This window comes from Myodes glareolus, chromosome 21 (assembly GCF_982192425.1).
Source record: "Myodes glareolus chromosome 21, mMyoGla1.1, whole genome shotgun sequence".
Classification (NCBI taxonomy): Eukaryota; Metazoa; Chordata; class Mammalia; order Rodentia; family Cricetidae; genus Myodes; species Myodes glareolus.
In genome coordinates, this window is record NC_142046.1 from 15,590,373 (window position 1) to 15,605,126 (window position 14,754).

The 14,754-nt window shown below is 48.8% G+C and overlaps 1 protein-coding gene across 8 annotated transcripts in view; it reads right to left on the reverse strand.

Annotated features, from left to right (window-relative positions):
- Sptan1 (spectrin alpha, non-erythrocytic 1) overlaps positions 1-14,754 on the reverse strand; it is a 70,129-nt gene that overhangs the window by 1,097 nt on the left and 54,278 nt on the right. For 4 of the 8 annotated variants that reach the window (XM_048431935.3, XM_085681423.2, XM_085681421.2 and 1 more), the window contains 16 exons: positions 13,278-13,382; positions 10,631-10,839; positions 9,914-10,034; positions 9,400-9,521; positions 8,867-8,999; positions 7,768-7,866; positions 5,921-6,080; positions 5,269-5,345; positions 4,502-4,711; positions 3,896-4,192; positions 3,567-3,679; positions 2,941-2,958; positions 1,880-1,942; positions 834-888; positions 185-381; positions 4-57 (listed from right to left, as the gene is read on the reverse strand). In XM_048431935.3, the coding sequence (XP_048287892.1) occupies positions 4-57; positions 185-381; positions 834-888; positions 1,880-1,942; positions 2,941-2,958; positions 3,567-3,679; positions 3,896-4,192; positions 4,502-4,711; positions 5,269-5,345; positions 5,921-6,080; positions 7,768-7,866; positions 8,867-8,999; positions 9,400-9,521; positions 9,914-10,034; positions 10,631-10,839; positions 13,278-13,382 (2,033 nt within the window). The remainder of the gene's footprint in view (positions 1-3; positions 58-184; positions 382-833; positions 889-1,879; positions 1,943-2,940; positions 2,959-3,566; positions 3,680-3,895; positions 4,193-4,501; positions 4,712-5,268; positions 5,346-5,920; positions 6,081-7,767; positions 7,867-8,866; positions 9,000-9,399; positions 9,522-9,913; positions 10,035-10,630; positions 10,840-13,277; positions 13,383-14,754) is intronic. The other 4 variants (XM_085681426.2, XM_085681425.2, XM_085681424.2 and 1 more) reach the window with 1 other exon arrangement.

Consider the following 14,754-nt stretch of genomic DNA (forward strand, 5'->3'; position numbering starts at 1 on the left):
CACTTGAACATCATGCTGAATTCCTTGAGGGCCTCCTCGGTCACACCTGTTGTGTTCCTAGAAGAAGAACAGAAGTAGGGAGCAGGCCTTCCGTGTAGAAGTGACGTCTTCTTTCCTCCTGTGCCAGTCCCTTGTTGACAGCTGCACTCAGGGTGGTCCCCCACCCTGGCCCAGACCCTGGTACCTGGCCTGGATCTGCTGCTCCAGGTTGTGCTGCATGCGCATGCCCAGCTGGTCCAGCTGGTCCCACTGCTGGGCCAGGCCCACAGTGCTGTGCTCAGTGTACTTGTTGTCCAGGATGAGGGCTTCCTCCATGGCAGCCCCCAGGTCCTCAATTTTCTTCAGCTGACTTCTCATGGCTCGAATCTCCTGGTGCTTGCGCTGCCGGGTGGGACAAACCAGTGTGAGACACGGATGCCTCAAGCCCCAAAACCCAGCTGAGATCTCCCAGGGCCGGAAAGAGCCAAGGAAACGAGAGTGGGAGGGGGTAGGATGTGGAGGGGAAAATCTTCATAAAGCAACTGGCAGAGGTGCCAATAAGAACGCGATGTGCATCCAACGACCTCTTGCCCTCTTCAAATAGGGTTTTGTTACAGCAGCTAGCAGAGACTTTCTCAAAAAGAAGCCCCAAGCTGTTTTGTTTTGTTTTGTTTTAGAGATAGACTTTCTCTGTAGCTTTAGAGCCTGTCCTGGAACTAGCTCTTGTAGACCAGGCTGGTCTCGAACTCACTAGCTGTTTTTTAAGTCAAGGGAAAAACGGCCTTGGCAGCTTCAGGTTGAGTGGCTGCCTGGCTGGGGGCCTCTGGGGTGGTCAGAGCACTTTGGGCACTCACTTTGGTAGCTTCGAGCTGAGACTCTAGAGTTCCTGACTCTTCCACCATGCAGGACCTAAACACAGAAGCACAGTGAGCAGAGTTCCATGCAGCGGATCAGTGTCCACATTTAACTCTTCCTCCTGGTACAAAGTGCCAAAGCCTGCAATGCTGTTCACAGAGGAACAACCCATGTGGTGCTGACCTCCCTTCTAACAGGCCTGAGAAAGGGCAGGTACCATTTCCTTTTCAGAGACACATAGGCCAGGGGCCTCTCAGCTCTTGAAAGGTCACTGGGGAATTAAATCTGTTCCCCATAGGAACAGAGCATTTCAGGACTGATAGATAGCATGATAGCCCCCTTTCTGCACCAACAGGAGGCCAAGAACCCAACAGACAGGAGTCCTTGGGGGTAAGGACAGTCAAGAGACTGACAGTCTCCTTAGCCCAACTTTAATCCCCCTTAGGCTACTGAGGGGAAAAGCCACATTCTAAGAGACAGCATGGCCAGTGAGATAGCTAAGTGGGTGTGCTGGCTGAGGACAGCTGTGACAGAACTCTGGATCTGGGTTCCAGCTTCTAGACACAGCCAGGCTAGGTCTCCTTTTGAAGGCCATTTTCTGAGAAGCCTGCTTCTCTCCAAGATGTGTGAGTACAAAGAAGGTTCCCAGTGAACAAAGACATCAAACAAGCAGGGTCACGTGCAGGGACAAGTTCACACAGTGCACACAGCCCATCTCCTCTGTACCCATGTCTACCCCAATCTACCCTTGTGACTTCAGTGAGCCAGGAAGAACTCTACAATCTCCCCAAAGCTCAAAATGCTTTAGCAAGGCAAGGCACCAGGCTTCCTCCTATCCCAGCAGTTGAGACTCACAGGCACGCCCCATCCCCCGGGAAAAGGGAGCCCCAGGGATCGGGGCAGGACACAGGGCCAGTGCATCGGAGGGGGATGGAATCTCCTCCCAAGTGGCTAGGGTGTGGGTTAGAAAGCAGAGCCGCCTGGGAGTCCAGAGTGCATTGGTAAAACCACAGTGAGGGAAGAAGAGAAATAAGAGGAGAAGAACCTTCCAGACAGATCATCCCCAACTTCATACTGATAGACACGAATGACCCGACGATATGCTATGCTATTCAAAGAAAAGAAACCAAATGAATATACCAAAGGAAGGCGAGGCAAGAGCATATCGAGACAGACATGTGCCACAAGCTGGCAGCCTGGCATCAGGTGGGAACCATGGGTAGGTAGCTCAAGGGGCATTGGGCCAGGTGGGACAAAGCTTGGGAGGAGCCACAGGTGAGGAAGCATGGCACTGCACAGAAACAAGACCAAGAGCAGCAGACAGCATAGGGTGGGGAAGCCTGTGGTGCTCAGGCCGGATGCTGCAATCCTTCCCGCCTTGCAAAGCCTCTTAAAACCTGACTGATTAGGGCAGGTTTCTGTGGGCATTACCCTTACATGCCTGACTTGACCCTCTGCAGAACCTCTCGGGCACTAGTTAATCCTTAGTCTGGCATGGCCTGGCAAGAATGGCCAGGGGGATGGCCTGGGTATAGGCTCCTGGTGGGACTGGGACTAGCCCTGCTCCTCCCGGGGACTCCTCCAAGCCCTATCTCCACACCACATTATAACATAGGACATTCTGCCTTTAGCTAGGGTGAACAATTCCGGTTACCCTCCCCAGGGGGAAGATAGGGCCACCTCAGTCCTAAGGGGGCTGCAGAGCTTCCCTCAACTGGATACTGTACTCAGCCCAAGCTCCTAGCACAACCATCCAGCTTCGTATGTCCACTGACCACTGAGGCTTAATGCAAATCCTTATGGTCACAATGGGCAAACAGGCCAAAAGGAAGTTGCTAATCCAATCCTGGTGAACAGGCATGGACAGGTGTTCTAGGTGTTAAGATTCTGGCTTCCTCTCATGGTGACATTCTCCTTGCCTTGAAAGAGGGGAAGTGACTCCTGCAAAGACCATGCGTTCTAGCAGGGACAAAGGGCACGGGCAAGATGGGCAGGAGGCCCATCCTTGGAACCTTTGTAAGCCAGGCCACTGGGGACAAGGGACACAGGGACAAGCACACAAGACACCACCACACCATGAGCCCGGAGAAAGAAGGCAATATTAACCCGTCGAGGAGATATGTTCTGTGGAGATCCAAGCAGCCAGGAGCCATGGAAGTGTCCACATACAGCAGCAATCAGGACGGGATGGAGGAGAGAAAAAAATGAGCAGAACATCAGTGCCCTCAGTCACCAGGGACAGCAGTTCCTTACTGTCCTTACTGGGGACAGCTGCCAACATCATCTCTGCTGAAATGAGTCACGCAAAGTGACCCAATCAGATCACGCCAATCTTCTTAGTTCAAGCAGTCCTCCCCACCACCTCCATCTTTTGGGGGTAAGACAGGGTCTTGCGATAGCCTCAAATGGCACAGAATATGTAACCACACTGACTCAAGCTCATGGCCATCCTCCTGTGCACTGGGATAACAGATGCCAATTGTACTTGGCTTAGGCACCAGGTTGTCCCTCACCCCCAAGGTTTCTCTGTGTAGCCCTGGCTGTTTTGGAACTCACTCTGTAGACCAGGCTGGCCTTGAACTCAGAGATTGAACTGCTCTGCTTCCTGAGTATTAGGATTAAAGGTGTGCACTAATGCCACTTGGCTTAGGCACCAGGTTTTAAACAAGCTCCCTGTGTCCCAGAGCTGCAGGGAGCAGCACATCCTTGCGCTGGTCCCACAGGGCAGGCACCTGGTCTCCTGGATCCACTGGTGGAAGGCATTGGCGTGCTGAGCAAACTCCTGGCGCAGTTTGTCATTCTCCTCCTGCCGCCGTTGCTCCTTCTGCAGCTCCAGTTCTCGCTCCTGAGACAAAAGGAAGGCAGATGCTGCTACCTTCAGTTATTTCTTGACAACTGGCCTCACACAGGTGGGTTCAGCATAAACACGGTTCTACCCTGGGGAAATGTCAGTGGGACTTAAAAGTGGAGAGGGGCACAAGTTCTACTGAGGCTGATCTAAACAACAAACAGCCCAGGGCAGGGAACACGCCTGTTAAGTGGCTTGCCCATTCAGGTGCACCTTAATGATCTTCTGAAGGTTCCTCCAGGTCTCCTCCAGGGCCTCCATGGTGAACCAGGTGTAGGGGTTGGAGGCCACCCGGAAACTCTTGATCTGGCGGTCCAGCTCAGCTAGTTGGTTGAAGTCGGCCTGCGCGGAGCTGAGGGATGAGCGGAAGGCATCATGAGCCTCTCGAAGGGCTTTGATTTCTTCCAGAGAGTTGCAGCGCACTGGATCTGTCAGGTCCTCTTCTGCATTCTCAAACCAGCTGTTGAAAGCCGATGCCTTTTTGGCAAAGGTCAGGAAGAGGTCCTCTACCTAGAAGTAGAGGGGCAGGGTGTCAGTGTGGGCAGTATGTGGGTAAGGCAGTTTCTGGGACTCTGGCTCTCTGCCCCATCTCAGAATCTTCCCCACTTCTCTGCCTGGTGCCCTTCAGTACAAGCTGTGCTCATCTGGGAGGGTCAACAAGTTCAAGGCTCCACATGCTGCAGTTTCCACAAACTCCAGGCTCATGTTCAGCTCCTCAGGGCTGAGGGCACTCCTTCTTCACAGGACGGCATAGCATTGAAGAGGAAAATGGGCTCTATCGTCCCTTCCACTGGTCCAGTTGAATATAACTACCCTTACCTTTCGGAAATGACTCTGGGCCTCCAGCAATTTCTTTTTCCGGGTAGCTGAGTTGGCCAACAGCTGGGTCCATCTCTTCATGAGGGAGGCATGTCGGACCTCGATGGCCTTAGACTGAATGTGTTTGGCAGCCAGCAGCTGGTCTTTGAGTGCAGTGATATTGGCAATGCCCTCCTGCTGGAAGGCCTGCAGGCCAGCATCAAAGGTCTCCTGCAAAGAGGAGTCACAAGTCAGTTGTATGTACTGCAAGGAGTCTAATGTGCCTCAGCTCAGATGGTAGAAGCAGATGGTAGCGGGCCCCGAGCTCCATCCACCTTCTGTTGACATGCAGCCAGACTGCCTATGTTTCTACTTGCCTTAGACCACAGATCATGGCAGTGTTCTCCTCTTAAGTTCCTGGCCATATAAACCCTTCCGTTCTAGCGCTCAAGTTCTGGGCATGGCTTTGTATGGCCTTGGCTCCTCACACAGAGCAGACCATTCACTTGTGACCACTTTCAGTTGACTTTGTGTTAACTGAGTCCAGGAAGACCTGTCCCACAGACCCTGAAGACGGACAGGCACTTTGTGCTGCTGCGCCTGTGTCTGGTTCCACATCTGTGCTACCCCTCTGGAAACTCTTGAGGCCCTTGACTGGAAGTGTTTACTACTGACTGTCCTTGGCCATACATACAGGAGGCCATCGAAGACCTAAAGGCAGAACACCGACTGGCCATCTCCTAGAAGTGCTGAGTAAATCCAGCCCACCATTCAGGCAGTTAACTGACCTGCTTGGTGAGCAGGGTTTGGACAGAAGACAGATCTCGGCCATAGTCATCAGTTTTCAAGCTGTTCTCCTTCTCACCTGTAAAACAAAGCATGGGGCTGTCCTAGCCCTCCCAGAACACAGATGGGCTAAGAAAAGCCGGCCACAGGACAGAGGAAGGTCACACTCCAGTTCCAAAGTCACCTGCACTCTTCCTGAGCTCACAGTGGCTGCCTGCTCCCTGTAACCACCACCCTGTCTCAACTGAGTGTGGAAATCTTTTTGGGTTACATGGACTGACACCAGAAACCAGTTCCATTTATCCAGGGGCTAGATGGCACCTTGGCCAGGCAGCTAGTGGGAAATTCTGATATGGCCTGACCCTTTGGTGAGCCGACTAGTACTGGGTCTCTGCATTGCTTGTGTTGAGGTTTGCAGGCCACTGTTCGGTGAACCCTCATGCCAGCCTGGTGTAGGCACTGCTGTGGCAACTCTGACTTCAGGATGTTGCTTCCTACTGGGCAACCAGGTCTGTCCTGCAGCAGACTCTGAGCACATGTCCTAAAAGTTTCTTCTCTGCAGCAGAAATCCCACTGTGCGGCAACACACCCTGTGGCTCTGCCATCTTCTTGGCCTAGGAGTTAGAAGCTTCAGGTCTTGCTGCACCTACTCACCAATCCAGGACTCCACCACATCAGCCTTCCAGTTGAACTGCAGGAAGGCTGAGTTCTCATCCAGCTTTGCTTTTCTCTGGGCTGCGGCTTTCTCCAGATCAGACACCTTCCCGTTGAGACCCTTCATCTTTGAAGAGATGTTCTCCTCGTGGTGATTGTTCTGGCCAGGGACAGAAGCACACATCAGTTTTGCTCAGCAGTCGCAGCCGCCCATCTGTGGCAGGTTCCCAGCACCAACTTCTGCCACATGGGTTTTCTGCTCCCTTACCAGAGCTAGAGAAGCTTCCAAAGGGTGGTACTGAGTAAAAGTCTTAAGAGTGAAGACCTGGGACTAGGCTGGGTTCAGCACTCTGGAGGCAGAGGCAGGAGGATCTCTGTGAGTTCAAGGCCTGCCGGCTCTACAGAGTTAGTTCCAGGACAGCTAGGGCTACCCAGAGAAATTCTGTCTCAAAAAACCAAAAGTAAAACCACAAGGCCCGTGACTAGCAATTTCAGTAATCAGTGCCACAGGAGCATGAGAAGGGGTGGACGGTGTGAGTGCAGTGTACACTCGGTCAAGAGCTGCAGCTGGGGAGGCCTGGACGCTCCACTGCTTTCAAAGTACTGAGATATTTTTTTCTCCCTCTAGAAGAGTCACCAGGAAACGTAAACTGTCCCTACTGCAACAGGCTTGCACAACCCACGGAGTCACACAATCCTGCTAAGTGGACAGTTCATGCTTAGCTCTACACAGTTCACAGGGAAAGTCTGGACAGCCAAACATTAAAATCCCAATGAGCCAGGTGTGGTGGTACATAGCTGCAATTCAAGCACCTGTGAGGTAGAGGATGAGAGGGTCATCCTTGGCTACAGAACAAGTTGGAAGCCAGCCTGGACTACGTGAAACCCTGTCTCAAGATAAAATAAAGTCTAGAATCGCCATTTTTGAGTGATGGCTTTCTGGGTGATTTCTGGTGATGTTTTTGAGACAGGGTTACCACGCAGCCCAAGTGAGGCTGGAATTCCCTGTAGGAATACACTGCTGTGTCATGTGCTTTCTACTTACTAATACTTTCTAATATCGCTATAGCGACCTTTATCACCAAGAAACAAAGGAACAGGGGACTGGGGGTTCCCAGAACTCACAGTAGCTCACAACTGCTTGTAATACCACTTCCAGGGGGAATCTAATGCCCTCTTGTGGCCTCTGTGGGCACTGCACACATATAGTGCAGACACACACATTAAAAAAATAAAAATCTGCCAGGTGGTGGTGGCACATGCCTTTAATCCCAGCAATCAGGAGGCAGAGGCAGACAGATCTCTGTGAGTTCGAGGCCAGCCTGGTCTACAAGAGCTAGTTCCAAAACAGGCTCCAAAGTAACACAAGAAAATGAGTCTCAAAAAAAAAAAAACACCCAAAAAATAAATAAATAAAATAAAAAATTCTTAAAAAAAAGGGCTAGAGAGATGGTTTTGTGGTTTAAGAACATTGACTGTTCTTCTACAGGCCCAAGGTTCAATTCCCAGCATTTACACGGTGACTCACAACCATCAATAACTCCAGTTGCAAGAGATCCAATACACAATTCTGATATCTTTGGGAAATGCATAAGTGTGGTGAAGGCAAAACCATGCACATAAAACAATAAAGAAAGAATTGAGAGAATAGCATTTTAGAAGTTCTACTGTCAGAAAAGTAACTTCCCCATGTAAAGGCCAAAAGCTGGTGCCCAAGGAGTATGCCAATTCAAAAGCAACTCTTTCCTGCTGTGTGAAATATGGCACAGGCCTGCTGAGTCTCTGTCAGACCTGAGCTTGATGTACTTTGGGTTGAGAACAAGGGTCTTCCTGGAATCCAGGCTCACCTTCTTAATGAGGTCTTGTCCATTAGTACAGACGTCATTCACCCGATCCTTGTGGACAGTGAAGTCTGTCTCAAAAGCTTCATGCTTCTTCAGCAAGCCCTAGAGAGAAGCAGTGAGGTCCACCACTGAGCCTGCGATGTGAGTAGCGAGGTCTCGGGATAGAGGGTGGCACAGCTATGAGCCTGGTCCTCCTACTCTCTACTCCACGGGGAGGACCAGGGAGTCAGGAGTGAGACCAGGCTGCAGGAGACGCTGAACCACCAAGTTTAGGTTGTAAAAAATAGACAAAAAGCTGGAAGTAAGCACCCAACAAATCAGAGACCCTTCTACACATACCCCATGAGGACTCAGGTCTAGCTCCCTAATGACCGAAGGATAATCTCTCTCCCCTTCCTGTTTCTAGTGACCTCAATACACATGGACTGTGAGGAGAGTGGATCAAGGCAATGCAAACTGTTTCCACATTGTCTGGCTGGAACTAAGGAAGGTGTGACCATGGTGATGTGTGACCTCTCCTATTCCATGACTGGGCTCTCTTGGGGTCAGCTCTGAGAACAGTACAATGCCTTTAATACTCTGTGGTTTCTGCCTTTGCCTCTCTGAACAAAGTGGAGAAAGCTAATCTAGCCTATAATAGAATGAGGGGCTGTGTAGGGCTCGACAAGACAGTCTGTGACTACAGCCATCTGAGATCGTCCAGCTCAGCTAGCTTTACCCTGGAAACAGTGGAGGAATTACACACCCACCCACACAGGTCAGTTTAAAGAGGCCCTTATACAGCAATTGTCAACCAACTAGAAGTGGCTATGGGGCCATGAACATGGGGAAAAAGGGATATTTTCAGTTTCTCTTACCATAAGATTGTATCCTTACAAAAAAGAGGTCAATTTGGACAGATAGGCACACGGAACAGAATGCCAGAGAAAAGAGTGAACAGAAGGAGATGCTATGTGGAAACAAAGCTTGGAATGAAGTGTGGTCCAGAAGCTATCAGGACTCCTCTATGAGGTGTGGTAGACCTGGCCCACCTGCCTGCAGTACCCTCAGACTGTGAGGTGGGGGACCTTCACTGTTTATGCACATGCTTAGCCTTCCTGACCTGGATGGCAGCAAGAGTGTCTCCGTAATCTTCACTGGCCACCAGAGTCATTTTCTCGTTGATCCAAGCCTCTTCCTCTTCTACATTGGCTACAAACTGTTGATACTCCAAGGACTCCTCTAGCCGCTGGCCCCTTATTAAAGTATGGGAAAGGGAAAATCATTAGTATGTCCTTAAAATATCCATGAAGGGGGGCTGGAGTTATAGCTGGGTCGTATTGGTGCTTGACTACTGTGTCTAAGATCTTGGGTTCAGTTATCAATACCAACAAAAATAAACAAATAAATTTGGATAAAATATTCATGGAGGGGTGTGTCTATGTGTAAACATGGTTTAGTCTCCTGAGGGACACAAGGCAGACAGTGCTCTTCAGACAGGACACTCTGGAGTTAACTGCTGGGTGCAGACTCACTGGATAGGAACAGCTCAGAATGCCTCTGGAGCAAGATAATACTTGACACCCAGGTCCTGGGAGCTGGTAGGAAGGGCCAGGCCTTCTGTCTGTCTTAAGAGCTCCCTGCCTATGTGCTCACCGTGCAGCTGCTAGCTGCTTCAGCTCCTTCCAGTGCTCCACGAACTGTGCAAGACGCTGCTGGATCTCCTCCTGCCCAATGGTGTTGTCATCAGACAGCTTTTTCCCAGTGTCCAGGACGCCCTGACAAGTGAGAGCAAGAGTCAACACCAGCAGATGCAAAGTGCCCAGTTCCAGGTGTCTGTGGCCCAAGCTCAGGACACCTCAACATCACATTCACAATTAGCTCTTCAGGATACATGTGCTGGGCACAGCTTTAATCCCAGCACTCGGGAGGTGAGGCAGAAGTGGGTGATCTCTGAGTTTGGGGTTAGTCTGATCTACATGAGGAGTTCCACACCAGCCAAGGTTACACAGAGAAAGCTTGACTCAAAAGAACAAACATGCTGTTGCTTCTTCATGGCTGGGGCTGAGGCATCACAACCACAAGAACACAGAGTTAAGATCAGAGGACTTTGCCTGTAACCGGCCCCTTCCTCATGGCCCTGTTCTCGTAGCAGAAGGCAACCACTCACTTGAATGGCTGGTTCGTGGGCAGCCAGCTCGGCTTCTAGCCGTTTGTGTTTCTTCCTCAGGTTCTGAACACCTGTGAGGTCTCGGCCATAGTCTTCAGAGCTCACCAGTAGCTTCTTCTCTCTGAAAAGCAGAGGCAGCATGGTTAGCCTGCACCTGCTCAGTCCATGGTGTGTTAGTTCAGCTACTAACTACAGCGTCCTCCAGCCTCTACCAATTTCTTCATAAAAATCCCTTTCCGTTTTTAAGGAACAGAAGTCACTGTCTCTGACCACGCACATGTCAGTGGAGCATACAGAGGACTGAGCTGTCCCGAGGAGAGGACACCACTGGTATGCACTATTAATTCATTTACTCATGCATCATATATAAGGAAACAGAGACCGTTTCAAAAAACAAAAACAAGAGAACAAAAAACAAAACCAACCAAACGAAAAACAAACTAAAACCAAAACTGATCAGGAAAAAACAAAAAACCAAAAACCACAACTTCCTTAGGACCCAAAAAGCAGGGTCTACTGTGACATCATGGTTACCATCACCACAGGGTAACGGGTCTCACTCACTACTGTGCAGCAGAAGAGGCAGGGAGTTTGGCAAGGTCCCTAAACTATGCCCTCATATCACACTTCCCTGCTGCCCCAACAGACCAAAGAAGCCTGAAACTCCTGTTCCCTAGGAAGCCCCTGACACTGAGCACACAACTGCTGGGCACACACTTGATCCAGGACTCCTCATCATCCATGTCTCGGAAGAACTGGTGCAGGCGGTGTGACTCGCTCAGTTTTGCTCTTCGGGAGGCTGCCATGTTCTTGATCTTCTGGAAGCGTCCATTGATGGTGTCCCGCTTCTCTTTCACTTGGGAGGTGTCGAAGGCACTGCTGGTCATTAGACTGTCGGCCTGGCTGTTCAGGTCCTTCAGACGATCCTGGGGCAGGGACACAAGAAAGGGCTCAGAAACCTGGTCCCAAAGACAATTCCCTGAAAACAGCACTCATTAATACCGTACTGGGTTGTGCAGCCTCATAAATGAACGCTGTGTGAACCCTTGCAGTTCTGTAAAATCAGCTATCTTGATAAAGACTTGGTTCTCTATCACCATGTGGACACGTACACTGATGGTGGGAAGGTTGCTGGATACAGAATGCAGTGCCATGGCTGCAGCAAAAACCCACTTTTTACTGCCACCTATTTTGCTTAGTAGTGGCCTTCATTTCTTTATCTTTTCATATTTTGATGCTAGAGATTGACCTGACTCTTGTGTGGGTTAAGCACACTTTACCACTAAGTTGCATCACTAGTCTTACTGTATACTTTGAAAAGCAGCAAAAATTAGTTTTTGTTTTGTTTCAGATAGCGTCTCATCATGTAGGCTGGCCTGGAACTCAAGAGACATATTTGCCTCTATCTCCTGAGTGCTAGGATTAAAGGCGTGTACTCATAGAAAACTTAGTTTAATTAAACATCTTAGGCCTACAAAATGGCTCAGCCGGCTGAGCGGTAGTGGCACACACCTTTAATCCCAGCACTTGGGAGGCAGAGGCCAGCCTGGTCTACAGAGCCAGTTCTAGGACAGTCAGAGTTGTTACAAAGAGAAACCCTGTGTCAAGAAACCAAAATTAAAAGCTGGCTCAGAGGATGACTTAAGTTCACCCACGGTAGGAGAGAACTGATTCCTACAAGTTATCCTCTGACTGTATTACCTCCCTTCAACAAATAATACACATAATTTTTTAAAAAAAGTCTACGTTTTATATTAAAGAAGAACTCAAAGGAAAGCTATGGTCATTCAGTCTTGAGTCTTCAATAGAAAACTCTGCCTACCCTGCTCCTCAAAAAGATAGAAGTGAGTTTACCTCTTGACAGGAACAGAATTCAATTTTTAATGGTAAAATTCAAACTTTATTTTATTATTTTTAAATGTGTATAGGTGTTTTGTCAAGGGTGTCAGGTCCCTTGGAATTGTAATTACAGTTGTGAACTGCCATGTGGGTGCTGGGAATTGAACCAGGTTCTCTGGAAGAATAGTCAGTGCTCTTAACCACTGAGCCATCTCTCCAGCCCCAAATTCAAACTTTTTGAAGTAAATTGGAATTTTGGACAATTCTTATCTGGCACCCCATGGTTTTTCTGATGAGACTAACAAGGCATGAGGTTTTGGTATTACACAGGAAATGTGTCAAACTGTTTAGAACTAACATGTGTAACTCAGAGGACCAACATTTCCTAACTGAGCCAGACATGTGACAGAATCACAAGTGGATACAATCCATTCTAAGCCCAGGATGGACCAATGATATAGGATAAAAGCAATGCTTTTGGCACAATTCATTTTGAAAAACTAATTCCACTCTGCAATGAACAGTTACAAAACTGTGACCAGTTTGCTAGTGCAGAAGCAGAGAAAAACCAACCTCCATAATCTGAATCAAATTCCTCTTCCTCCAGCCTTGCTCTATACTGTGCGCCCATCATACATACCACACACACAGCAAATCAACTCGGAACCTTAAGTTCCAGACGTCCTCTGTGAGATGGACCAATAGAGAACTGCAAAACTGTCACCAATGCTATCCTTTTCACTCATCCCCTTTTATAAAAAATACCACCATACTCATAGTATACAACTACTATTTGAATTATCTAAAGCCACAGGTGTGGTGTAAATGCCATAACCACAAATGCTGGGAGGCAGAGGCAGAAAAATTACTGCAAGTTTGAGGCCAGATAGGACAAAATATTGAAAGTCCCATTGAAAAATAATGAAGGGCCGATGTGGATTCACACACCTTTAATCCCAGTACTCCAAGGTAGAGCAGGCGGATTTTGTTTGAGACTGGCCAAGGCTACACAGTAAAACCTTATCTCAAAAACAAAAAAACAACCAACTGCTGGGCGCTGGTGGCATATGTCTTAAGAGGCAGGTGGATCTCTGTGAGTTCAAGGCCAGCCTGGTCTATATAACACCCAGCGCTACACAGAGAAACCCTGCCTCAGAAAAATTAACAGAACAACCAAAAAAAGCAAACAACAAAGGTGAAAATATGCCAACGAACAAAGAAAACTAAACCCCTTTAATTTTATAGCAGCATGGATGGAAGACAGACTCTTGGGCATGACAGGCAACTGCTGGACCACTGAGCTCCATTTCCAGCAAAGAAGACATCTGATTTTTCAAAATAATTAGTACTTACAGATAAGATCTGCATATCCTAGGCTGAGAAAAAAAAAATCAAGAAACCAGTCCATAAACTGCTGCCTTGGGTATCAGGCATTCCTTGACCAATGCCAGCTCCTTTCAACATACTGGGACACTCTTGAGGTTCACACTAATCACCCCACCTCCCCAGCTGTTACCCTGCTGACCTCGTGGGCCGATATGTCTGCCTCCAGCAGCTGATGCTTTTTCAGCAAGTTGTTCACAGAGGCCAGGTCTTTGCCATAATCTTCAGATGCCAGGAGAGCTTCTACCTGCAGTTGGCAACACAAAAAGGGAATGGTTGTTATAGGGCACATTCACAGCGTCACAGGGTCCTGGAAACCCACGGAGGCCAGGGGCTGCTCCAGGTCCTTTTCAATCTTGAGTTGTTGTCTGTTCTTGTAATTGTTTTTGTTTGTTTGTTTTTGAGACAAGATCTCTCTATGTATACCTGGCTTACTCTGAACTTACATAGATCCTTCTACTGCCTCTGTCTCCTGAGTGCTGGGATTAAATATGTGCACCAAGGAATCACAATTCTGCCCACTAGGCTGGGTCCAGTATGAGTAAGGAGCCTGCTCAGAGTAGGGATAGAGGCTCAGTCCCATGTCTTCTCTGGATACAAGAGCAAAGAGCAGAGACCGAAGCAGTGTGATCACTGTGTGATAAGTGTTATCAGTGTGAACACTGTGCTTAGACGCTCCTTGCAGTCTCTACTCTAGGGACCCCTGAATGGCAGCCTGACAGAATTTTTTTAAAACACTTTTTTTTTTCCTTTTTACACACCAATCCCAGTTCTCTCTCCCTCCTCTCCTCCTGCTCCCCCCACCCCATTTCCCATCCATTCCTCAGAAAGGGTGAGATCTCCCATGGGGAGTCAACATCAACAAACTCTTTGTCATATCACTAGAGGAAGGACCAAGGCCCTCTTCCCTGTATCACGCTGAGCAAGTATCTTTCTACTGGATGAAGGCTCTATGATGACAAGGTTGTTACCAATCAGGGGAAGACCAGTTTAGGCACCCTTACCACTGCTGCTTAGACTCTTAGCTCGGGTCATCCTTGTGGATTCCTGGGAATTTCCTTGGTGCCAGGTTTCTTGCTAACCCCATAATAGCTCCCTCTATCAAGATATCTTTCCTTGCTCTCCCTCTCTGCCCTTCCCCCAATTTGACCTTCCCAATCCCTCATGTTCTCCCCACTCTCCTCCTACCCTCCCCTCAACCCCCCAATGTGTGGCTTGGGCAGTCTGTGGGGCCTGGCTATGAAACCAGTATTTATCAGTGCATGAACTGTCTTTTTGGAGCCCATTCCCAAAGGAAATTCTTAAATCACAGTAAGAATCTTTGGACTCTCCCATATGCAAATATTTAGGGAGAATTTAGTGATATGGGATAATACTCTGCCACAGACACTAAGGAAATACAGGTAATAAGGAAACACAGATACACTATGAACTCAGATAAAATACACCTCTGCAACGATTCACGCAAATACAACAGACTGGTAAGGGACTCTGCAATGTTCACAGTGGTGATCTCTAAAATGCTCTTTAGAGCCTCTGCTGTCCGGGTTTCCTATGTGTGCCTAGGCTCCAACTCCCTTCCTCTTGGTGCAGACTTGTGGAAACCACTACGAGCCACC